The 26628-nt window shown below is 39.5% G+C and overlaps 1 protein-coding gene across 1 annotated transcript; it reads left to right on the top strand.

Moving 5' to 3' along the window:
- Positions 1 to 16154: 16154 nt before the first annotated feature.
- CBLN2 (cerebellin 2 precursor) lies at positions 16155 to 22889 on the top strand. Its single transcript, XM_045527368.1, has 4 exons — positions 16155 to 16216; positions 17339 to 17860; positions 20832 to 20951; positions 21231 to 22889. The coding sequence occupies exons 2-4, from the start codon at positions 17504 to 17506 to the stop codon at positions 21426 to 21428; spliced, it is 675 nt and encodes a 224-aa protein (XP_045383324.1). The 5' UTR covers positions 16155 to 16216; positions 17339 to 17503; the 3' UTR covers positions 21429 to 22889.
- The last annotated feature ends 3739 nt before the right edge of the window (positions 22890 to 26628 follow it).

Below are 26628 nucleotides of genomic sequence, written 5' to 3'. Positions count from 1 at the left end.
AGAGGTCTGAGACTGTACAATAAAACATAAGGATATGAAATACTCAAAATAAAATGGACTTGACCACATCACCACCACCATACTCTTCATGTTTATATTTCGTGTGCACAGGGGTGTGTGTGTGTGTCTGCTAACAGGCTTGAGTATGTGTATGGACATGGCTGAGAGAGGAAACTCAGGTAACAGCAATGAGATGACTCATAAATAATAATTCTGGACAAGCAAGAATTTGGAACAAGAGATGATGCCAGAATGTGAGCTTCCAAAGAACTCAAAGAAATTTTGGGATGAGCTTTGGACTTCTGCAGGAGTGGGCTGGTTACTCTGATTTGATCATTACACAATGTGTGCATGTATTGAAGCATCGCACTACACCCCACAAATATGTACTATTGTTACATGTCAATCAAAACATGATACTTAAAAAAAGACTAAACTAGGGTACTTCTGCCTCTTCATTTTCATTAGTGATTTAATCTCCTTGTCATTATTGGTCTGTTCAGATTTTCTATCTCTTCATAGTTCAAATCTTGGTAAGTTGTATGTGCCTAGGAATTTATCCATTTCTTCTAGATTTTCTAATTCACTGATGTATAATTGTTCATAATAGTCTCTTATGATCCTTTGTATTTATGTGGAATGAGTTGTAATGTGTTCTTTTCCTTTTCTGATATTATTTATTTATCTTCTCTCTTTTCTTAGTCTAGCTAAAGGTTTTTTGATTTTGCTTATCTCTTTCAACAAACCAACTCTTTATTTCACTGATATTTTGTAATTTTTAGTCTCTATTTTATTTATTTCTGTTTTGATTTTTATTATTTCATTTCTCCTACTAATTCTGGGTTTATTTGGTTTGTTTTTCTATTCCTTGAGGAACAATGTTATGTTGTTTATATACACTCTTTCTCCCTTTTTGATGTGGGTGTTTATTGCTATAAACTTTCCTCTTGTAAATACTTTTGCTGTGTCCCATAGATTTTGGTATTTTGTAGTTCTATTTTCATTGTTATCAAGAAATTTTTAATTTGCATTTTAATTTCTTCATTGACTCATTGGTTATTTGGAAGACTCTTGTATAACGTTCACGTATTTGTAGTAAGCTTACTGAATATATCTAAATCTATGTAACTATCTGTGTAATGGTGCTGATTTTAATGGGAGGCTTCTCTAAATATTAAGACAAACTTTTACAATGATATTACTTACACTGTTTGAGCACCACCTGTCAAAATAGTAAAAGAATTCTAAGTTCAAAATCTTAGAAACAACTTGCTTTCAATTTCCTGTAGTTTGAAACTAGCAACTGCCAGCAGGTGTACCCAAGCACATTTCAACTGTCAGACAGTATCAGAGAGATAAATAAAATCACTAAGGTAACCAGCTTCTAAAAACACCGTGAATCATGAAGACATTTTTACATAACGTCAAACCTAAATTATACTTGGCAGACTAAACTTTTAAACTGCCTCCTTAAAAGTAGGATTCATTTTCCACTATTGTCTGTTTCCAAAGACTCTAAATATGCATTCAGCATTTGTGCTATACTGGTTTCTTTTTAAAACCAAAATAAGAGTAAAACAAAATAGTGAGATAAAATAATCTTTCACTATTTTTATAACAAAGCTAGTCTAAGAGAGCTGTCTAAACACATCAGTCAAATTAGGCCAAATATTTTCCAGTTCCCGTAATACAGTAAATGATATACTGCTAAATTATGATTAAATGGAAAATTTGGACCATATTTTTACCCCTGGAGAGAAAAAATACCCTATTCAAATTCAGATGTTTTCTTTTCACCTTATACAATTTCATTTTTAAGCTTGAGACACTCTATCCTTTCAATTATCTCTCAATTATAATTTTGTCCATCTTTCCTACGTTGTCAACCCCACCCTAGTCATGCTACTCACATATCGTATCAATCCTCACCTGTGACACACATCATTCAATTTATCTGATACATAGCTTGTTTCAAATAGCTGTCATTTGTTATGAATGAAGTCTCAAATGTGTGCATTGCTTACTGCTCCCTAAAGGGTAGTAGCAGACACATAAAACAAGTAATGCATGTGTAGGTACAGTGCCGTAAGTTACTCACATTTGTAATCAATGATCACAGGTGAACTGTGTAACCTCACAATGATTCTGGGACTTATCATTGTAGACCACCTGCCAAAGTTTACAAAACTGTACCTAATGTTTTGAGACATCTTTTTATTTCCACCGAACTGACATACAATAATAATTCACATGAGCCTCCAGAGCATTTTGAGATTAATGCTTATGTACTTTTAACCCTTCATGCTAATGCACAAGTTATTGCTGCATGGACAGAGGGAAAATTGTGCATGAAACAAGCAATTTGTTATACTTCCCACATCCAACCATCAGAAAAGAAGGCTGCCTCTTAAATGTTTTTATCTGTCATGGACTGCTAAGAAGTAATACATACTATACTGGTGTTATGATAATTCTCTGCAGCATTGTGAAGTTTGCCAATTGCAAAATTACTCCTGATGTAAGCTAATAAATAATGTATGTACTGTTGAGAGATTCAAAATCTTAAGTGTCTGATGGAGAGAGCAATAGTGTCAAATCATCAGAGAAGTGCTATATTAAATTTGAGAGGAGAAGAGAGAGAGAGAGAGAGAAAATAAAGACGTGTTAAAGTCACGGATGCTATGTTTACTGTAAGGACCTAAAATGAATACATTTTAAGTAATCAGAAAATTTTGTTTCAAGCATTGAGTGTTTTTGTATAATATCATCTTTTATTTCCATTCTGATTTGAAAATTAATTTCTCATATTCTTCATATCCTTATGAAAACACATTTCAAATATCTGTTTTTGAGTTTTTGTTTTGTTTTGTTTTTATTTTGGTTTCCTGGGAGTAATTTCTAGTTTATTATTTTTTACCTTAATCAAAATATATACCATTTTATGTATCTCTATATATCTTTCAACTTATATACATATGTATCTCACATATATATCTGTATCTAACTTTGATCTAAACACTACTTATACCTATCACGATATTATTGACAGTATTTTATTTTGTTTTTATTTTTTAAACTCGTGCCAATATAAACCTTCAGAATGTGCACATGTATGATAGAACACAGATCAGCAAGCCTTTCCTATGAAGGCCCAGAGAGTAGATCTATGATGTGTTTTAGACTTTGCAGGCCACATGGTCCCTGTCACAGCCACTCAACTCTTCCACTGCAGTGAAATTAGAGGGCAATTCACAAGGGTGTCCGGATGACTGTGTTTGGGTCTATGGGTCATAGTTTGCAAACCCCTATCCCAAGGAAAAATTGACCCAAACCAAAGTTTATTCCAATTTTTTCCTGTAATTCCCTAGGTTATTGTAACATGTTTTGAAGGCTTTTGATAGTCTACATTGTAGGCTGAAAAAGCAGGCAACTTTTATACTTTGGAGGCATCCAGACAGCCTGCTCTTCTTCATGGAGTCATGTGATTGCTCATGTACCTTACACAGAGGAGCGTCCCTTCCCTGTGTTCTCTGTTGGAGGCCTGCATCTGAGTACAGAGAGGGACTCAGCACCTTCCTCTCAGAGCTGTGAGGGGCAGGGGGCAGTTCGATCTGTGTGCACGTAGCCCTTTGGCTTATGAAGGACAATGCCTTTGTTAAGTCCTGTCAGCAGCATATACACAGTGAACAATTGGGGCTCAGGGAAATAAGCAAACTCCTGTGCCTGTCACCCGTTCAATTAGCTCCTTCCTGGGTTCAGTGCGAAGAGACCTGATACTATTATCCCCAGAGGAAAATGGATTACGATGATAGATATTTGATCAATGCATATATAAAAAATTAACAAATGTCACCAGGAAGAGTGCCTTAGACTGGCCACAAAATCAAGGTGCTTTGTGTCTTTCTTTTAAACACTTTTCAATGCACTTTGTTTGATTTCAGCCACCCCAGAGACTGCACTTCAAAATGGCTTTTTATCTCCAATACCATATGAAGTGCCCTTTAAAAGTCTAAACAAAATAATGTCATCTGTGTCTGTGTCACTGAGCTGTGTATTATCCTCCAAAAAGTCAAAGGGATGTGTTAGCCGTGGATGCCATGTTGAATGCAGGCTGGCGGCGGGTAATGAAAGGTGCTTTTTTCAAGTATCTTTTCAAACACACCCTCAGCCCCATATTGATCAAGATGTTTTATCTAATTGCCTTTCATGTCATCCTCTGCTGTGATTATCAATGGAGTATTTTATTTCATTTATATCTTTGATAATGGGTTATGTTTTATATTAAAATGGAAGCAAGCCATGACCCATAAACACAATCAAATCCAAAATGGCACACCCTCAGTTTGTGCTCTGAGCCTGGCGCGGGCCTTTCTGGAAGCTTCTGATAATTTAGGGAACTTGATGCTTCTCAGTCAGACTCATTGAAATGTTCATTTCACCTGGACATTGCAGGCTACCGAGAAATTGTCCTTTTCACCTATGGAAAAGGAACTCGTAAATCTCCAAGGGAAACCAGTTGATGCCCCACTGCTGAGTGGCTGACTGTGTTGTGGCTCATGAAATATCGAATGCATTGCTGCCTGGCGACCCAGAGCGACCACCCCCCACACACTTTTCCTACTGAATGTAGGAAAGTCCTGGGTGTTCACCTGTGTGCCACTCTGCTCCTTCCGGTGCTTTCCCTGACATGCTTCGTGCGACCTATTCCTTTCTACCATCGCTCTGCACTTGAATAGCCCATCTAGTCTGCCTAGTCTCCTGCCTGTGTTCTGAGTCTTGTTCTTACTTTTCCGATCATTTTCATTCAGTTTCAGTTCATTTTATTAGAAAATAAAAGATGTTATTTGAAAAAATCAAATTAAAATTAAAGCAATATAAATGGCGTGTCATGTATTTATTTGTGTTCATGGCAAACAATGGTTAACTGCTGCATTGGAAATATTGTAGGAGAAAAAAACTGTCAGTTTCAAAGCACTAATATGTTGAAGGAAAGAAAATAATATATTTTCCTTCTTCGATTACTCTTTAGATGTCAGTACAAGAATGATGAAAACAGTTTCAGTTTTTATGGGGGTGGTGTAAAGCCTGTGTCTGTATATAATTTGGTGCTTTTATCTTCAATCCTTAACTATTACTCTCTGTTGATTTTAAGAGTCTTTTCCGATCTCTGCTTGTTGTTGTAAGTCTTCCATTACAGTTCTGTATTTTCAGCTCCTGGGCATCATAAAGCACTGAGAATGTACCTATCAGTAATTTTCTTTAAGTTAGCTTAATTTTTACTTTTTTAATTTTTTAGAAGATAGTCTAAGGAAACACCTTCATTTAGTTTTAGAACCAATAGTTTCACTAATAGAGTCTTTTCATCATTCCATGACTTCTACGTGTTTACTGCTGTGCAACAGAAATAGAGATAGAAAAGAACTGCTTTATGTTGAGAGATTGCTACTTCTTCCTCAAACCCACCAGAGGCAGAGTAACTGGGCCTACTAAGCATGAAGAATTTTCCTCCTTCCTTTCTTTCTTCCTTCCTTCCTTCCAGATAATAGTAAACCGTAGCCATTACTAACTGAAATTCACATGCATGTGGTAGAACATTCACTGATAGACAAATAGAAAATTGATAAGATTAAGACCAGGTTCAGAATTCCAGACCTGGCATTTCCTAGCTGGACAAGTTATTCTCTCTCTTTACGTGTTTTCTTTTTCTTTTCTTTTTGTCGGCATCATTACAGTTATCATAAGCACTTTGCATTTATTAGCTGGTTAAAAAATTAAATGGGGTAACATGTATACGATAGTCAGCATAGGCTAGGGGATGCTGTGATACCCAACACTTGCACAAGCTTGCTGCCTTTTCCCTCACTCTACGTGCACATGACAGTTTGTTACGGGTTCTGTTCCCTAACTCCTCACGGTGGGGCCCAGGCTGATGGAGCAGCTGCCATTCCAGACATCGCCAGTGGCTGTAGGAGAGAACGGCTCAGCTACTGTTGTCCCAGCAACCGCAAGCCACAGACGCGTCAAGCACTTCCACCTCACTTGAAGCTGTCTTGCCTCACATAACCACAAGGGGCCCCCAGCGTGCAAACTCACCTTGTGCTCAGAGGGGATTATTTATGGACTAGAGTTACTGACTTTCTCCTTGAGTAATATATTCATTTAAGAGTGCTGAGCTTATAGTCAGTGTTATTGAATTTTAGGTAACATAGTTATTACCTTGCCACAAAATCATGAAGAAGTCACTTTACTTAGCTTTAGCTCCCATTTCTGCAGAGGGAGGGGATTTTCAAGTCATTCCTATTATTTAATTTCAGATTTAACTTTAAATGACATTTAAAATTGATCATGATAAAAATAAATGGAAAAAGTTGGTTGCTAAATATAAAATATGATTCCAGATTTTTAAAAATATGATTGTATATATTATATAAGATTATATATATCGTACCTCCTCTATTCCCCATCACACACAACACAGGTTCATAGTGAATCTCTTTGATTTTCAATGAATAGGAGATTTCCTCCAAAAAATATAGCTAGTTTCTTTAAACTGAATACTTTAAACAACAAAACTGACAACAGGTTTTTGAACACAAATTGGAAGTCGGCACATGGCATCCGTGAGTTCTCTCAGGGCCAGCAGCTTTCCTGATGGAGCGCGTGTTTCTCCCCGCTTGAAACACAGCACTGTGCCTTAGCTCTTTGCACATCTAAAAATTGAGGGTTAAGGGAAAGTAAATGCCCTTTTTACCTTTTATTTTTTTCTCTTTTTAATCAATATTGAGGAAGGAGGAAATGAATATTGGTTGCAGTGATGAGAGATGAGCCTTCATACAATTTTTTCTTTACCTCTTTATTCGAGTCTTTGCCTGACATTTGGCTTAGAGCATTTTGAGATGATATGTAACCCCTTGTCACTGAAATTTCTGTCATAGAATTTATACTTTTTTCTGGAAAAAATTTAATTTTGCTTATTTTATGTGTTTTTTAAGCTCAAAAGTCTTTTATGCCAATCTTCTCACTTAATATACCCAGGTTAATGAGAACAACTATTTAATACGTACCACTTCAAAACTGTTTAATTGACAAATAATAACTGTATGTATAGTTATAGGATACAATGTAATGATGCAGATATACATTGTGCAATGATTAAATAAGGCTAATTAATGTAATATGTACCACTTTTTAGTAGGAATTCTAAACACCAAAACTTGAGATTTGAAAGGAATGAGAAAAAGTAACTTAAAGCAGAGCCAGATTTACTAAATTAAAGTAACTATAGAAATTATCATTAAACAAATCCTGTCTTTTCCAGACTCTTTATTGTTTTGGTTTTGCAGAAATCCAAAAGACTGGCAAAAAGTGTTTATTTTTCTTTCCAAAATTATTTTTGTCCCTTTCTTCTGAACATCCACTACGTAAATCAGGCATAATAGATTTCAAATTTTATAATACATTTCAATTTGACTGCTTTTATCACAGTCAAGCTAAAACCAAAAAAAAAAAGGGTGGCGAAAACAGTAAATATATTAATGGTCTCAAGATTTTCACTTCCTTTAACATTATTAGCAGTGTTACACTCTGAGGATTATGAAGAATAAAACATAGAAGAGATTATGTGATTAGTTATTAATTCTTTCCCTGCAGGATTGAGAACCAAAGGATGCTGTACTATTTCTTCATTACAAAATTATGCACTTCCGTACCAATATAATCAAACTGCACTGAGGCATGGTAATGAAGGATAGGCATTATGCTGAAAAATGAATTTGACAGTTGTCTTTGAATCTCATTTTAGCTAAATGTTTCATATTTCTCCCAGTCCAGACCTTGTATCAGAGTTTATACTATCTATCAGAGTTAAAGTGTGATTATTTTTGTCAATTTATATATTTTTTTCAACTTTCTGGGCTTGAATTATAGCCTTATGGCCTGTTAACCTTGTTCTATTTTCAGTACTCCATGGCATCCCAAATTCTATGACCTGGATTAAATAGTTTTCTTGTAGTTAGATTATGTACCTACCAAATGCTAAATTAACTGTTGTTACAGAAATTATCCAAACATAAATATTTGCCTGAGCTTTAGATCACTAAAATATATTTTCTATACACTCATTTATTACAATTAAATTTTTGTTGAGTAATCTTAGTGAAAATACACAGAGACATCACAGACACATGTGTAATATATATGTACATATATATAAAATCTCTGTCTATCTATTACAAATTCCTAGTCCATTTCCTAACTCTTGTCTGTTGAGATCCTTCATTATTTTTCCTAAGTTATATTATTTATTTTTCCTTTATGCCTATAAAAAGAAGTTCATAGCTTCTTCTCTCATTTACTTGTTTCAATTACGAAGCCCTCAAGGGACCTGAGCAGATCCCTACACTGCACTTGCACTTGTAGTTGTATTTTCCAAAGTCCTCTTTGGAGTTGCTGGTCCTGAGATCCATTGCACTCTTTCATACGTGAACATGCAGATCAAAGTAGTGAAGTCGAAGGAAAGGCACCAAGACGCTCTTTCTCTTCCCTGGTTGCCTGATGAGAGCTCTCCCTTTCCGGTCTGTAGAGAATATCTCCAGAATCTAATCCTTTATCCTCACCACCACTTTGCACAAAGTTCAATTAACTTATAACAGAAAAAAAATTGTTCATGTCTTTTAATAAAAATGATTTCCAAAGTAATATGTCCACATAGTAGCAAATTAAAAGATACAGAAGCACTTTGGATTAAATAATACTAATAACAGAACCTTGCTTAACACCTTCCTAATGCCTGTAGTGATTTTTTTGAAATAATTTTTATTTTTCTCCTTTCTTCCACTTCACAAGCCAAAGATATGATTATATGGATACTTAAAAACATATAAACTTTATTCAATGCCTGTTTGTTTCCTGCATAAAAGATGGGGATTTAGCTCAATAGCACTAGCCTCCTTTATTTCTCCTTTCTCCACCCAATGTTTAAAAAAGATATTATTTTGAATTATATTATTAGTTGTCTTTGTACCTGAAAATGATGTTTTCTTTTCCCATAATTTCAGTGAGCATCTCAAAATGGAGACTGAGTGTCACTGGCTTTCTCTCCATGTCTTGTGAGTTCAACTTTTACTTTTTTATTATTGAGATTGTTAGTATTTGTATTATAGAAAAGATTGTTTTGAGCCACACTTTTAAGCAGTGATTTTTATACATTTTGGAAAAAATATAGAACGAACTATATATTTGCATGATAGGCTGGTTTAAATTTCTTCTATTAAAGAGTGCCTTTCAACTAATATCAATATGCTACAAGGAGCTCAAACAACTCAACAAGAAAAAAACATATAATCCTATTAAAAAGTGTGCAAACGAGACTCAGAAGAGGGAGAGTGGAAGGGGGTTGTGGAATGAAAAATTACCTATTGGGTACAATGTACATACACTATTCAGGTGATGAGTACATTGAAAGCTTTGTCTTTTCCACTATGCAAAAATAAAATAAAATAAATGCTATTTAATAAGCAGCAAAATCAATTTATCAATATGCAAATATAGGACTTTTGACAAGCAAAGGTGCTATGCTAAATATGTTGAAAAGGAACAAAACAAAAAAGTCATGGTACTTGTTTGCAAAGAAATTACAGTGTATGAGTGGGCAAGAAATGTATATAAGTAATCCTGATGAAGAACTTAGTATAAGCAGCATATTGATGTTTGGTTAGGAACATAACCACGTATCATTTTAGGGAATTATTGAAAGCATAAAAATAAATCATGGAATAGGTTAGTATTAGTCTATAATTTAAAAACTGTTCATGCAGAAAATCTTTAACAACATTATAAATTAAATCAAAACTTAATTTAATCCTTAATATTAACTAAAAACTTCCTAAAGGCACATAGAGGGTTTGCAAAATTATTTTAGTATTTTTGAAAGCTAGTGAAAACATTTCTGCTTGCTTAAGGTCTAAGAAATTTAATAAGAATATCACTTCACTAATGAAAGTGTTTTTCTTTTGTTTTTGCAAAGCCCATCTTCTCTGTCCACCCCATATGGCAAGCTTAACTATCTTTTCACCCTCTGACTCATCAGCACTGATTATCTATCAGCTCTTTCTGGGCCTCTTTGCATTTTGATTCATTGAGTTCTTCCTTACCTTCCTATACAGTTAAAGTTTCCTCAGGAGAAATGATGGTGCAATAGCATCTATGCTTCATATATATTAGAAATTTAACAAATGTTTATGCTTATTGGCAATGATAGGATCCTGAAGGGAAATCCATATACTCTCTTGTACATTATCATGAGACATCAGTACAATAATTTATCAAACATAAATTCAGTCAACCTGCCAAAGGATGGATTTTGTTTCACATTTTGCTTATTTTAAAGTTAATTTTAAACTTTCTATCATTCTGGCAGTGAGTAAGCAAAGCCCAAGTTTCATATAAAGAAGAAGAATATTTTGATATTACAACCAAGAGAATATTTACTTGTGAATATGTGTGCAGATTTTCTGTGTCAATCACTTCTTAGCTGATCCAAATATTAATCTCACTATCCCCTTTGCCATTGCTGTTAGGAACCGTAATACCTTTTGACTTAGGAGCCAGGGTGCTACTACTCATTTCACAAAAATACATTTTAAAACCTTCAAACTCAGGTAGGCATATACCCAGGAGTATGTGGATGAACTGAAACTCCATCCATGACAATTACAGAGTAACTCCTGATAGGACGATCTTATACAGATGATAAAATATCCCTAGCTGTCAATTAAACATGCCTTTAGAAAGATGTTTCTCCTGTTTTCTCAGTAATGGTTAATTTGTCTAGCCCAAATTGAATTTTTAGAAAAGAAAAAAACGTATAAGATTATAACACAAACATCATTTCTTTTCTTTGTGGAACAATGCATAGAGTACAGCACATCAAACTTGAGAAAACAGATTCAGCAGGTGATAATGAAACAGAATAGCTATAAATCATACTATTGGATATTGGCTTCCATGTATATTATATGATCACCAGGCCCTTTTCTGACATGAGTTCAACTTGTATTATTAAGCACACTTTTTCTGCTGGGTGTCTGATGTAAACCTTCAGAATATTTTCAAGTGTTGATTCATGTTCTCACAAGAATAGAAGAATAGATCTTTGCTACTCAAGATGGAGCCCGCACATCAGCAGCATGAACATCAGCTGACTTGTTAGAAATGTAAAATTCAGGGTCCACCCCAACATTTTTAACAGGATTTCCCAGGGATTCATGTGATCAATACAGTTGGGAAGTGTGGGCATATAGGATTTCCATACTCAGTTTTACTGCCCGCCTTTCCTGTGTAAGTCTAGTGTCTGTACACATTGTCATGGTCTAAGCGAGTGTACGGGAAGGAGGCTGGTGCAGAGGACAGGCGGGGAACATCAATGGGGAACACAGGTGCTGTGTGTGCATGGTCAGAAACAGAATTCCACTGCTTGTCCAATGACCAGGCAGCACAGCTTTCATTATCAGATTGAGAATCATTCCTTAAATATATTTGCCGATGGAGTCTGATCTCTATGCAGAGAATGACCATATTTCTCTCGAAAATTTATGATCACTGTAAAATGCCCTGTATAGTAGACTACATCAGAAGAATGGATCTGGAGGGATAACTAGTTATTCTGAGTTTGGGCAAAGGGCAACTGTATGAAACACTAGCCTTCAAGTTGCTCAGTATTAAAACAAAACAGTCCTATGAATCCTTATTTAATATTCCCGTTGGATGCCTCATTTCCAAAGAATAGTCTCAAGATCAAGAGCTAACACCAAGCATGAAATAATTAGTTAATGCAATGAAATAGCTTCCGAAACAACAACAAGGTCATAATCAGATTTGGGCAATACTTGAGTTACCTTTATTCTATGTTGGATTAAAAGATTTCCATTTCCAGTACAGTTTGCGGCTATAGCACAATAGAAATACCGTAGGGTTTGCAAGTCATTAGGCAATGGAAGGCAGCTTAGCCAGCTCAACAAGGAGACAGTGACAAGGGGTTCACTAAGCTGTCCACTGACTCTGGATCAACAACTTCAGAGGCTGGTACCACATTCAGATCTCAAACCTCCTTCAAAAACTGAACCTCTCAGATGATGGGTACATAATTGTATATATTTATGGGGTATGTGTGATAGTCTGATATAGACACACAATGTGTATTAATAAAATTAGAGTAATTGGGGTATCCATCACCTCAAGCATATATCATTTCTTTGTGTTAGGAACATTCCAATTCCACTCTTTTAGTTACTTTAGACAAGATCCTAAAAAGAATGTTTACTGAATGTTGAAATATATGCCAGAAAAATAGCTGGTATATCATCTAAAAATAGTTCAATATGTTCTTGAATGGCAGAGATAATTCATTTAGTGTAATATGACTATATGATGCAAACAGTCATAATTGACTTGAATTCAGCCAATCTGGATATTTTTTAACTAAGTCAAGAAATTGTTTAGCTACTTTCATCAGGTTATTGAGATTATGTAGTAATTTTAGTCAACAATCACAAACCAGAGGCTCATAGAAACAAACTTTTCTTGGTCTTTCTGTTGAACAATGACTAATTTAGAACTGATTCCAAATTTTAAGGAATTTTACTTATGTTACTAATTTGTTAGGTAAAATTGTTCACATAGCACTTAGTATTTATACTTTTCATTGCTGTTATACATATTTGTTAATGTGCATTTTGATGATGCAGTATTTAGAATTACATATTTTCCCTATCTTAACCTTCTAGAATAGTGTACATTTGTAGCTATGTCTTGGGTAGTGCAAAGGTAATATATGTAACCAAAATGTTTGTACTCCCATAATATTCTGAAATTTAAATAAATGAAAAAAATATTTATTAATAATTTTAGATGTTTTAACATTTATTAATGCTACATGTTTATTTATAGAAGTGTGTTTACGGCTTTAACATCAAAGAGTATGAAATACAAGATAGATCATATTTTTTGGCATACCTAGAATAAAATCATAAATATGACGTAATAGTTTAAAGAAGCAAGAAAAGACTATAATGCATGCTGAAGATGCATTTCAGTGGTGGGTTATATCCAAGGAAAACAAATTTAAGCTCTATAAGAGATAAACATTTAGAACAAATGAAAAGAAGGGGATTTGAATTATCTTAGACTCCTTCCACAGCTTTTTTTAAACATTTGAATATTTTCCTATTCAGTTCTATGTGACCCTCCATCTCTACCACAGAGTGATTTTGGGTGTTAAACTGTATGTCACATCCTAGACGAAAGACATGGTGCGATATTTGACACATCACAGGTGTTCAATAAGTTGCTGACATTGTTATTATTATCTATGGGAATGTCCTTACACTTAAGGGAATAGAGTCTACTACTAATGTTCTATTAGTAATAACAATGATTACTAGTAACAAATGAATGGACAGAAAAAGTAATTCTTGAGTTAACTAGTAAATTTTTCATTTTTAAATCTTAGTTACTTTCTGAAAATTTTTCTAAGCATGCTTATGAGTTAAAAGTCCACCAATTAACCTAAATATCTTTTTATAGGTAGAACAATTAATTTATGAATAAATGATGAAATTCTCTGTCAATGTGTTACCTTTCACAATTACTAACTCCCTTCTAAACATAATCTCAAGCCTAAATTTAAACCTAACCGGGTCTTTCATTATATAAGAATGCCTATTGCTTTCATTCAACAATTGATCCACTACATAGATTAAAGGTTTCATTTTTCATATGTTATTTAAACATTTTCATCGCTATATAGAAAAGAGGTTGGTTTTTCCCCAAAAAGTGAAGATAATAATTTGGTTTGTGTCTGTTTGCATTTATACTAGTCAAAAGAAATGTTCATAGCACAGAATTTGCAAAGTTGCTGAATAGAGCTATTATTTAAAGATTTATAGATGTGTGAGGTATTGCTACTTAATTAGCATCCCCACATTGGTTTAATTATCAGTCTATGCTTGACATTTCTTTTGTAATAGTGTCTTTTGCTATTCGGCTTGTACCCAAATCAGTACTCCCTAGGATGAGATAATAGAGTTGTGTTTATTCTGACAATAGGATACTGTCAAATTGATGCATTGTTGGAATAAAGTGACTATCTGAAAGTAAGAATAAACTATTTCCATTATGTCAAACTCACAAAAACGGTAACAAAAAATAGCAGCCTATGGTGGATTTGAAAATGCTTCTCAGCAAAGTCCAGCACAGATGACCAATATGTTATAAAAGGTTAAGGATAAGAGATTTTGGAGCTATTTTATATTTTATACTATTTTGCATGTTATGTTAAGTAGAAAGCATTTGGCTCAGAGTTTCTTTTAATCACATCCTTACACCCATTCTAAATATTTTGTCTCATCCAACAGCGTGCAATGCTCCTATTCGCTTTGCCCTGGCCTTCCGGCACATCCATTCCAGCTGAACTGATTTGACGTGAATTTCATCTTCTGTGCTTAGAAATGAGGCCTTGGCAGCTCTATTCTAAATCGAGAGAATAGCTGCGAGAGAGCCTATGGGAAAGAAGGCCTTCAAATCCCCCTCCCTGAAAAGACCCACGCTTCTTAGGGTGGAATCAGAACACTGCTGAAATCTTCAAAGGGAAGAAGGTAGGTGTGAAGTTTGGAGGAATAATATGGACGCTCTGTTCTAATGAGCAGCATTGGCCGGCTCCGGGTTTCTTTTAGATTACATTGTCAGCAAAGGTATCCTATGCAAGTAAAAGGACAAAGTATTTTTTAAAGGAGGTTTTAAAAAAATCAAGTAATAAAGAGAGTGCACATTTAAATATTTTCTTTAAGGCCAGCATGGATTATACAGACCGCTGTGGCCTGTGCAAACGTCGTGCAGACAATAATCATGATAACCTCACTGCAGCATGTATCTCCTTGGCAGGGTTGTTTGTCAGAGCAGTAAAGATCTGCAAAATCAAGAGTGCTGCTCCATTTTGTCGGGGGACAAAGATATTGAAGAGAACCGTAAAGACCAGATACTATTCTTGTTGTTGCTCCTGCTGCTGTATTTTTCGCAGAGGCCAGCGCTGCTCAACGGGGTGAAAGAAGTGGGTAGGCAAAGCCCAGCCCTGTGGCTGGGACTCCCCAGATCCCCCGTCCGAGTCCCGGGGTCGCAGCCGCCGCAGGGAGGCTCCGGCGCCCGTAGGGGGCGCCCCACGCCCGTGCCTGCGCGTCCGGCCCGCGCTCCCGGCGCAGCTCGGAACCCGCGCGTCCCCCGGGTCCTTAGAGCCCGAGCCCGCATTTTCATAAATAAACGCGAGTGGCGAGTGGCGAGTTCAGAGGAGCAGAGGCTTACACCCAGGCGAGAGGCATTTCTTCAATCCCTGCCAAACCTGACATTTCCAAACTGCAGATTCTGGAACCACAGCCCTTAAATCATTAAATTTTCAAGCTTTTTCTCTCCATTCTAGTCTTTTTTTTTTTTTTAAGAAACCTGTGCCTTTTTCCCTTTCATTATGAAAGTGCTCACGCTATTCAAGATTAAGACCTGGAGGGAATTTGGAAAAGAAAAGAAAGACTCTAAAAGAAGAGAAGCGACCGGTGCTTTCGAGGGTGTCTAATTTTTTTTTTTTTTTTAAGAGGCACCTGGGAGGATTTCGCTGTAGGTGTCTGGGTGAGAGCCAGACCGGGGCGTGCGGGGCGCCGGGGCACGCGGGGAGGGGGTTCCGCAGCCGGGGGGAGGGCTCAGGGCGTTGGCAGCGCTCGCTGTGCCCTCTGGGGACGGGCGGACGGGCCCGGGCCGCGGGCACCTGCGAAGGAGCCGCGCTGCGGGCGTGCGGGGCACCGGGGCGCTGGGGGACCCCGAGGCAGCGGTGCGGGACCTGCGGCACCAGGGTGCGGGGCGCGAAGCGTGCGGGCTAGACGGGTCCGCGGCGCGGGCGCGGAGTGGGGCGCTTGGCCGCGCTGTACGCGGGCAGTGCGGGTCCGGGGCGCGGCGCGGGGCACACAGGTGCGGGGCGCGGGGCGCGGGGCGTGGTGCGTGCCCAGAGCGGGCGCAGGCCGGCGCGGGAAAGCGGCAGGGCGGGGCGGCGCGGTTATTGGCCACGCGCAGGGAGAAGGGTCGCGCTCCGTGTCCTCCTCCCGACAGCGCCGCTCGCCTCATTCTCTCTGAGCAGAACAACTTCGCGGACTGTGGCGCCGGCCCGTCATGGAGGTTCCAGGTACCCAAACCCGCCCCTGCCCTGCCTAGCCGGGTGTTGAGTGTTAATGGCCTTGTGCGTGTATTTTAAGGAGCACTACGGCTGCTCTAGGTCTGGGGGGAGGGGGAGAGAAAGCGGAGAAGGAGGATGGAGAGGAGAGAAGAGAGAGGAAGGCATCATTTATTACCGGGGCTGAGGACAGAGGAGGTTTCTTAGAAAGAATATTGGAAGAGTTGATGGGACACTGTGGGCGGTGGGGACGCTTCTTTGCTTTTTGTTTCTCGGCTGGGTATGGAAATGACCTGTCCGGGGCACTGGGGGGAGAGCGGACGGGGTAAAAGTGCAAATGGGCGCGTAAGTTAGCAGGAGCCTGCAGGGTCGCCTCCCGGCCAGGGAGGATCCGGGATCTGGAAACAAGAGCTGGAAAACAAGCAGAGCTGGCGGTTCCCGTCTTTGGGATCCTCTGTCCTTCGCCAGAGGGGAACCGAGGGGTTTCTCCAAGGGGGCTCACTCGTGGCTGCGCGGACAGTGGAAGTGGGTATTCGGTTTTAGAGTCTCTCTGTCTCCCCCCTTCTTTCCCCTCTTAATTTTATCCACTCTAAGGAGATTCCTGGGGTTCGTTCTTTGGGTGGAGAATGGATAAAATCTTTACCAAAGGGACTTAAATTGACTTTAAAAACATCTGCAGGATGGACAAATACACGACAAAAGGGAAAGCAGGGAAAGGGAAAGGGACTCTTGGTCTTGCTTTCCAGAAAATGCTGCTGAAATGAAGGCGATAGAGCGCGCATTAGTGGATTTTTCCTTTGCCTGTGTCTTAAGACCCCTCCGCGTCTGGCTGATCGGGCGCGGGTGGCGCTGATGCCGTCCCCCGTCTCGGGCCCGGACCTGCGGCGTCGCGGGCCCCTGAGCTCCCCGCACCCCCGCGCGCCCTGCTCAGCAGCCTTCCGGGATGCGCTGCCCGGTGCGCCTGGCGTTTCTCCGGACCTGTTGTGCTAAATCGGGGAGGGAGGTGGCCGTGTCTGGGACCGAGGGAGTGGCCTTTGGGGGGAGCGCCCAAGCTGCAGGCACCTGCGTCCCGATCCCCTTCTCCCCGACAGCTTCCGCTCCCTGTGTAAGGGTTTGGGTTCTTTGCCCTGACAGGTCCACTGGCACCTTTCTTCTGAGAACGACCCTGGCCTCGGCCATCGGAGCAGGGGACGAAAGCCAGAAGAGGCTACTCCGGGCCACCGCGTTCCTGCGCAGCCCCGGGTGCTCCTCCCGCGCCCGGCCGCCGCCGCCCCCGCGCGCCGCCCCCCGCCAGCCCGGATGCCGGCGCCCGGCCGGGGCCCCCGCGGGCCACCGCTGACCATGCCCGGGCGCCGGGGGGCGCTGCGCGAGCCGGCCGGCTGCGGGTCCTGCCTGGGGGCGGCGCTGGCCCTGCTGCTGCTGCTGCTGCCCGCCTGCTGCCCGGTGCGGGCGCAGAATGACACGGAGCCCATCGTGCTGGAGGGCAAGTGCCTGGTGGTGTGCGACTCCAGCCCGTCGGCCGACGGCGCCGTCACCTCCTCCCTGGGCATCTCCGTGCGCTCCGGCAGTGCCAAGGTGGCCTTCTCCGCCACGCGGAGCACCAACCACGAGCCGTCCGAGATGAGCAATCGCACCATGACCATCTATTTCGACCAGGTCAGCGGCGGCCCAGCCGGCGCCCCGGCAGGAGAGGGCGGGCCGGGCTCGGGCCGGGGTCCCTGGCGTCCCCGACGGAGCTCCGGGCTCCCTCCTCCCTGCCGTGCCTGCTCGGCCTTCTCTTCTTTTTCTGTTTTGTCGTACGCACTCCTCCCGTTTCTCCTTTTCACGTGGTAGTCTTTTCGTTTAACTATTAAAGATCAGCTCCCTTCGCGTTTGCATGACTGAGCGTCCCTTAAAGCTGTCTAAGTTTTCTAAGAGCCCCATGAAACTAAAAGATTTGAAGTATATTTCCCGAAGGGAAGCGTTGCACGTGTGACTTTCCACTGTGGGGTGGGGAAGACTGGTGGCTGATGGTCTGCAGTTGCCCAGGTGGACGCCTTAAGGATTGGGTGCAGTTAAAACTCCGCACGCTCCAGAAAGGTGTCCGCCAAAGCTCTCAGCCAGCATTTAGAAAAGACACACCTATTGCTCATTTTGAGGAATGCGCTGGGGGAGGGGATGTTTATCTTCAAGAAAAATAACTGGGGAAGAGTGTGGGTGAAATAGCGGGGTTGCTTATATAAATGCAGGCAAAATAAAGAATGTGTTTATATAAATACAGTATATAGTAAATGAAATATATACGATATGCAAATGCAATATGTACAGTATATAAATATCTACTGTGTGGTTATATAAATTAAGAAAAATAAAGAGCAGTGATTTAAGTGGCCTTAAGCCACTTCACTTCTGCCACATGGTTCAGAGCAGAAGAGTCAGAAATATGATCAGGCCTTTGCAATTCCTTCTCTGAGTTATTGGTTCTCAGGGCTAAAGGTTGTGACCTTCTTTTTGGGTCATCCGTCCGTGGTTTTTATTATTTTTCAGAAGCAAGTTGAAAACATTATAGTGGTTTCCAAACTTTAGCTAATCAGCTAATCCTTTTGCCAGTGTTTCCCACAAAATGGAGCACTGAGTACTCCTTGGTCATATCTGGGTTTACTGTACATGTGTAATTGACTTTCTTCTCTGTTGACAAGGCTTAAACCTAAGTAATGATAAACCTACACACACACTTGCCTCTTTTTAGGCCAGTATATTTATTTTTTAAATCCTTATTAAGGTTCATTCATTTGAGGGAGTTTTATTTGGGGAGTGTCTCTTTAATTGTTTTTATTTATATGACACATAAATATTTATTTTATTATGTCAAAAGAAAGGAGACATGAAATAGGCATTTAGGAACTGTATACTCTATTAGTAAGTTTTGCTTTATGTGTTATCGTTATTATATGATTATTATTCACTCACCAATGTCTTACAAGTAGTTTTCACAGCATTTGCACGTCCACCATTTCATTTGGGTGCCAAGAAAACTCTGTGATGTAGGGCAGGGTAAGTAGTAGTAGGATTCTAATTTTATACAGGGTGGGTTAAATAACGTTTCCCTGGTTCCCCAGCTAGGAAGGTACTGAGGCCTGATTTCCGGGGCCTGGTCAGGGGTGTTCTTTCATCTGCTGCAGGGCCCTGAATTTACTGGTTTCCAGAATTTAAAATTGTGGTGAAGGAGTTGAGATGAAGGGAAAAAGCAGCTCTTAGGGCTTAAATGGAGAATCCTTTATTCTTTTCTACAGCTTTGTAAGGAGGACTGAGAGCAGCAGCCTTGTGAGAGGGGAACAGGCATGCTGAGGGGCTGGTCTTTGACAATGGAGCCCAGAGTGTCTTTCTCAGTCCTGCCCGTGAGTGGGGCTGAAGTGGTGCTCACAGCTGGGCTGGAGACGCTGGAGCAGGCATGTTTCACAAGCCATTTCAGCCGTTGTCACTGGCAGCAGTTCACGCTGCTTTGGGAACTGCACGTTAGTCTGTAATGAGCACGTAGAACGTAACAGCAAAAGGTATTCTGGCTGGAGTTTATTTTCTGATTAGATGACAAGATCTTTAGTCGAGGGTTTTGATGTTGCTGCTGGCTCTTTGCCTGAAAAGCTGAGAACACTATTTGTTGTGCATTTGTGGGCGAGGAGGAGGATAGGGACAGGATCCAGACAAAGTGGCCAGATTTTGCCTTGAACATCTGAAAGGAAATTGGGTCATACGGGAGACCCGCCACTGGTGAAGTTCTGCTTATGACATTGTAACACCGACTCCCCTTTGATCGGCGGAAAACCATCTGCAGGTCATGTGATCTCATGTCAGGTGCCTAATTTGGTCATTATTCTTGCACATTGTAGAATTCCATCAGTTTGAGCTAAGGGTGTCCACGCTGCTGATTCCCTCTTTATTTAAGCTTCTTTGTCCGACACCAGCTCAGCTAAGGCAGCCACATTGCTTGGAGGAAAGTGAGAAGAAACATGGGCAGCCAATGATTGTCAACAGAGTCTTTCATTCAACACCCATTATTGAGCACCTACTGTGTGCTGCCAAGGAGTGTACCAGGCACTGGGAAATACTGGAGACCAAACCCTCACAGGGTCCATTTTCTCCTGGGGCACATGAAGTTAGGTCCCAAGCTTGATCTTACAGAAATGAACTCATTTTCTTGTCTATAGGCCTTGCTCTGCCCCTGCAGCATGAAACTCTGTTTCTGTTAAACAAGGCATTGTAGTTGAATCCCCATAATCCCACAGACCTCCACAGACTCAATTTACGATGTGTGTACTGAGCTTACCACCTTCCCTTCCTTTCTCTCTGCCCTGCCCCTGCCTCCAGCATCTGAAATTCACATTCACTTTTTGAATGTATAAGTAAAATATACTTTAAAATCTGTATTAATTGCAATTCATTAGAATACCTTTGAAATCAATTCCTGCTGTAGGATATTTTAACTTCAGCACTACCTCCTTCCTGGGGAAGCCTGAGAATGCTGAGTTTGTGTTCTCGGCTGCTCTGCAGCTAATAAATGAACTGGCGTCGGTGGTTATCTGGGTATGATTAAACTCTGTGCCGAGGAGGGCCTTGCTATGTTTGTGCTGTGTTCCCTTTTCTTTTCCAGGTGTTAGTAAATATCGGCAACCATTTTGATCTTGCCTCCAGTATATTTGTAGCACCGAGAAAAGGAATTTATAGCTTCAGCTTCCACGTGGTCAAAGTGTATAACAGACAAACCATCCAGGTGGGTAACTTTGAAAACTGGACCCTTCCAAGTTTGGGTTCAGAGTTCCCCATTGCTAAAGGCCGTTTCATGTGGTCAGTGGGGCTGAGAGGAGCAGGGGCCTGGGCTCTCTAGGGGTGTGTGGCTCTGAACCAGCCCTGTGTCCTCACTGCCAGGACCCCTGGTGTGGGCTCTGAGTGAAGCCTGGAGGAAGGAGTGGGGATGTTGGGAACGAAGAGAACAGCGTGTGTAAGAGTGGGGTCCTTTATGATCTGCTGAGCTTTACTCTCTGCATTTTAGGTCAGTTTAATGCAGAATGGCTACCCAGTGATCTCAGCCTTTGCAGGAGACCAGGATGTTACCAGAGAAGCTGCTAGTAATGGTGTCCTGCTGCTCATGGAAAGGGAAGACAAAGTGCATCTCAAACTGGAGAGGGGCAACCTCATGGGGGGCTGGAAATACTCCACATTCTCGGGCTTCTTGGTTTTTCCTCTATAAATTCAAAGCCCCCTGGATGGTGGGAAAATTGCAATCTGGACCCAGAAATCCACCCTTCAAAACACCCTGAACCTGCCCTAATAGGACAACTGGTTTCCAACCTCCGTCAGACTGTTGCAGTAGAAGAATGATTTCCTTCTAAATCTCCAGTATTTTTTTTGAATATTGACAATTCCTCGGGAACCTGGCCTCTAATGAGTTTTAGACGACAAGGTCTTAAGGAGAAATGAAATTATCGATTTGAGCAATTTGTACCTGTGATTGTAAAGTCAATATCGGATTTTATTGTTGGGACCATTGACTTATCTTTTTTTGTTTGTACGTTGTATTGTCCCAGTGCAAGGAGTGTGCTGACCCCAGGATGGATTGCAGGTTGCAGTCAGGGCTCAAAGCAAGAGCCCAGCAAAGAACCACCTGCTGGACAGTCCTTGACATGTGTTCTGTCTGTCTGTATAGCCTTAAGGAAAAGAATGGCTTCACTTTCATTCTGTATTTTTCCCCCACCGGGTAGATGGGAGGACTTGGGAGGGGGATGGGGACATTGTGAAACTGTCAAGAAGTGCTTTATCTAGAGAAGCAAATTTTGCACGACTGGACTGCAACTTTTGTTTTGTATTGTTTGTGTTTTTTGCCTCAAAAAGCTTTACTTTTCTTTCTACACTCAGCTCTCCCCCTTCAACCTCACTTTTATTTTTCTTGCTGGGGTTGGGGAGAAAAAATGTATGTTGAATTCATGGATAAGACCAAACAAAACAAAACAAAAACATACCTGTATATTTTGTTTTGGATGAGACCAAACCAAACAAAAAGTACCTGTTTATCAAAGTAAAAATAACAGAGGAGAATTCTGCTTATTCTTTCAAAGAGATTCTGAGATGCACCTTTAGAACTAGCACCCTGGAATTTTATTTTATTTTTTTTAATTTACCCTGGAATCTTTTAAGAACTTGTTGTTACTGGGTGGTCCTGAATCTTTTAAGTTGGGAGTGGAAGCTGTAATGACCAAACCCCCTAAACTGTTTCTTTGCCAAATGTGCTCTGACTTTTAATTTATTTGGATCCATCTCTGAGTGAGCGCACAGTGATCAGGTGCTTCAAAGAAAATAGGACCAGCTCCTCTTCCTCAGGATCCTTTTTTGATCTGCCAAGGAAAGGGATGTGTTGACACTCTCCTGCTTGCGCCTGGCTGGAAGCCATCTGGAAGTCATAGTGGTTAAAGGCATTGGCGAAGGCATCCTAGGAGCAGTTTTACAAATCCTTGTCTTTTTGGCACCTTGTACAATATTATTAAGACACAGCTGAAAGTTGATGGGTGCCAAGGAAATGTCACTAATCCCAAAGCAATCAAATATGAGACCTCAAACCGGATGTTAACTTGTTCTTTGTGTAACAATGTAACCAAAATATTGAGGATAAAGAGTCATACTTTAAGATTCAGAATAAATGGGTTTGATGTCTGGCTTGCTCTTATCCCTCCACACTGTCTCCTAACTCTCAAAACGTGAGGAAGCAAAGGCCAACTATCTAGGACTTGGGTTCCATAAATCCGGGCTGTGGACTGTGCCTCTTTGGAAAGTGCATGCACAAACACACCCCCCCACATATGCAGACCTCGCTGAGGTCTGGGTGGCTATCCTACACTTAGCTACATTTCAATTTATACATAATATTCAAACAGGAAGATTTGGGGAGAGAAATGTAAAAAAGACAGCATTAAGAAGATTTTCTGGATAAGTAATTTGCTTTTATCAGATACCATCTTTATGTGGTACAAGTTCCAAGTCAATGTTTCCTTCAGTGAGCACCAACAGAAATGAAGCCAACATTTTAAGATAACATGAGTTGTTTCCAGAACTGTGTGCGAGGATGGAGAGGCAGCATCTCCATTTGCAAATACGAAATGTGGTGGGGGTTTTCTAAATGAAAAACTGTATAGTTTGATTAAGATCTAAGTTTTACTGTCCTTACATGGAAGATGCAGAGTTTAATTTGAGTTAAAATGCTGTTGCAGTTTGTGAGGGAAAAAAAAAAAAATCAACCTAAAATCATTAGGGGTAACTTGGCTCTGTGATTAGGAAACATACTTCTAAACATTGTTTACTAAGGCTGAGGACATAAACAGGATGCCGGATTACCTTTTCTGTGTTTTACTGCCCTAAGTTATTATGGTCCTCTTTTTATTTCCTTAATCTTATATTCAATTTCAAACAAGCAGGAAACCTCATTCGAGGACAATATAGTATTTCAGAGATTGAAAGATATATGAGTACTTGTTATTTTTATTACTTAATATATAATACACATATGTGTTTGTATTTACACGTTTATTATATACAGGTTGTTAATGGGTTATACTGTATAATAAAATAAGTTATTAAATTGACCATTCTAAAACTGAGTATATTGCAGGAGTTTATTTTATATTAGAAAAGAGCCTCATGCAGACTTTTCTACTCCTATTCTTCTTCCTTTCTTGTTTCTTGAGATGGATGCCAGAAACTGCACTAGGAAGGAGCCCCGCTGAGAGTAAGTCTGAAGTTGTTTATCATCCCCTGCAGCCTCTGCCAAGGTTCTGTTTGGCGAAGGATCTTGGAGGCATATGAAGCTCCTGTGTGTGGTCTACAAAAAGATATAGGTCTGATCAAAATTCCAAATATATATATTTTTTTAATTAGAAAAAAAGTGAAACAGCTGTAATACTGAAGGCTGATCTCAGTAGCCTCTCTCTGGGACTCGGTTTTCTCATCTGTGGAGTGGAGGCAGTAACCCTGCTTGGTCGGCACTCAGGGCTGCTGGGAGGACCCGCAGACGTGCTCTGAGGACTGGGAAGCACTTCTGGTACAACATGGGGTGTCACATGGCAGGGAGGACGTTGCTGGAAAAGCAGATTTTTCAGCATGCAATTTATGAAAAACATTTAAAATGAATATCTGGCAGAAGAACAATTTTATATGAAAGTAAATTTTCATATTTCTTAATAGGCTATCAAAACTGTAACACTATATTGAAGTTTAATTTGATTTTTAGGGCTGATAATATCAAAATTTATACATTTTCATATTAACTCAATTCTCAATTATGTTATTTGGCTATCCTATGTGGTTCAAATTCACTTTTCTGTTCCAGTTTGTAATACTAATATTTTATTAAAAAAATAAAGAATTGTGACATCTTAACACAAAAAATGAGGTACTAATGTTACGGCATTGTAATGGTAAGTTGCTCTGCCTGATAAATATTAGTCCTACTAAATTGTAGATGCTTTTAAAACAATACCATTTTTTAACTCAAAATATATTCTAATTTGAAGCATAGCCTTGATTATTTGACTCTAGAGCCTAAGAAACAATGTTTACCACCTGTAGTTTCTGAGGCTTTTTTGCATCCTAATATTTTTATTTATGTGTTCGTGTATAAGTGAAGTTATCTACATCTTTAAAGTGTGTGCTTCCTGTGGCTACTCATTTAAGATGAAAGCCTATTAAATATTAGCCTCATGGAATTCTATAGATTTCATAGATTTATTTATTTGAAAATAATTTTAAGCTAACTCTAGTTATATTAATCATTGGAAGAATTAGAAAAAATATGCAAAGCAAAACAAAAGCCTTTATTGAATCTCTGATTTTATTCGTAATATTTTCTTGCTATCAAAAAATTACAATAGTCACACACTTAGTAACTACTACATATACATTGTTTGCCTGTGAATACATGAACATATACACCTGATTTTGTTAGCATAGCAATACAAAATAAAACACACAGATTGTCCACATTCTCCTGGAATCTAGGAATATGTGAGAGGAAAATTTGATGAATCACTTTATACAAGCAAAACAAAGGCGTCAGTTGCTCCAGCATGCTTTAGATATAGCAAAAAGAGCAAAGTATGTTCTGTCAAATTTTTGTGACCATAATTTTGCAATCTTTTATAAGGAAAAATGTTGCAATAAGATAACTTTGCTGTGAATAAAATAGTTAATGTTTGTGTACATTTTGACAGCATAAAAAGTATATAACAATCTAATGCACAGATGCAAATGAATAAAAGGCTCTTTTACATTATATTTAAGACAGTGTAAATAGATTCAGGTTTCATTGAATCATTCTAAGGGTTTACTGTGTGCTCTGTAGAAACACTTATAAAAAATGTAGAAAGAGATTAACTGTAGAACTGAGTTTTGCACTCTTGCCTTGCTTGTGTGGAAATTTACTTCTCATTTTTATTCTGTTTCTAAAGCTAGCACTTTGCTACTAACGTGGGATATTACGAACATATTTTAAAATTTAAGATCAAAGCCTATTAATTCTCATGAGACTCTTGAGATTACATTTCTTGGCATTTATAGAGCAAGCACACCAAATATACTGAAGTTAAAATACAATTTCCATTTTGGTTTTATGGTTTTACTTTTTTTGTTCTCTGTATCTTTTTTCTATGATATAATATGAAGAAATTAGCTAGTGATGACAAGAATCATTAGTCATGTGTTTCTGTATTTACCTCGTATTTTAGAACATATTTTTGCAGATAGAATTCACCAAAAAGCATATTTACTGCCTTTGCAGATGGAGGGCTACAATTCATTTTTTTTTTAAAAAAAGATATTTTAAACTTCACTGTGTTACATAGCTATCTATCATGTGATTGGACAGATCCAGTTCTCATACCCCCAATCCTCCAAAAACAAAAAGTCACATCAAAAGTCCTTTAAAATATCCAATGGATATAAACTGCAAAAAACAAAAAGGCATGTATATGAGTCTGTATAATAACGTTATACCAAAGCATGAATCTTCAGTAAATGAGCTTTCCTTGCATTCCCAGACCCAGTAGGGTAACTTGAAATTTGTAAGGGCAAAAGCCACGTGATTTTACCTCCTACAGATAATAGAAGTACTGTTTTGTCTTCCTAAGTGGGTTTTGCTGTGGATTTCCATCACCAGAATTACTTAAGTGCCAATAGCATCATAAATCATCATCTTCATCAGCTTGCCCACACACACTCACTGTGTAGTGTAAATGAGCTCCTTGACAACTTAATTTGGAAAAGAAATCTTCATTCCCTCTTCTTAATGCCTACAGCAGGACTCCCCAGGGTGAGAGTGCTGCCTCACACAAGGGCTACCCTAACAAAATGGAAGCTACTTATTAATGAGCCACCACCAGTCTTGCATCCCAACCAGCAATGCCTGA

Source organism: Lemur catta, chromosome 16, assembly GCF_020740605.2.
Source record: "Lemur catta isolate mLemCat1 chromosome 16, mLemCat1.pri, whole genome shotgun sequence".
NCBI lineage: Eukaryota > Metazoa > Chordata > Mammalia > Primates > Lemuridae > Lemur > Lemur catta.
This window is presented reverse-complemented; position numbering and strand designations above follow the sequence as displayed.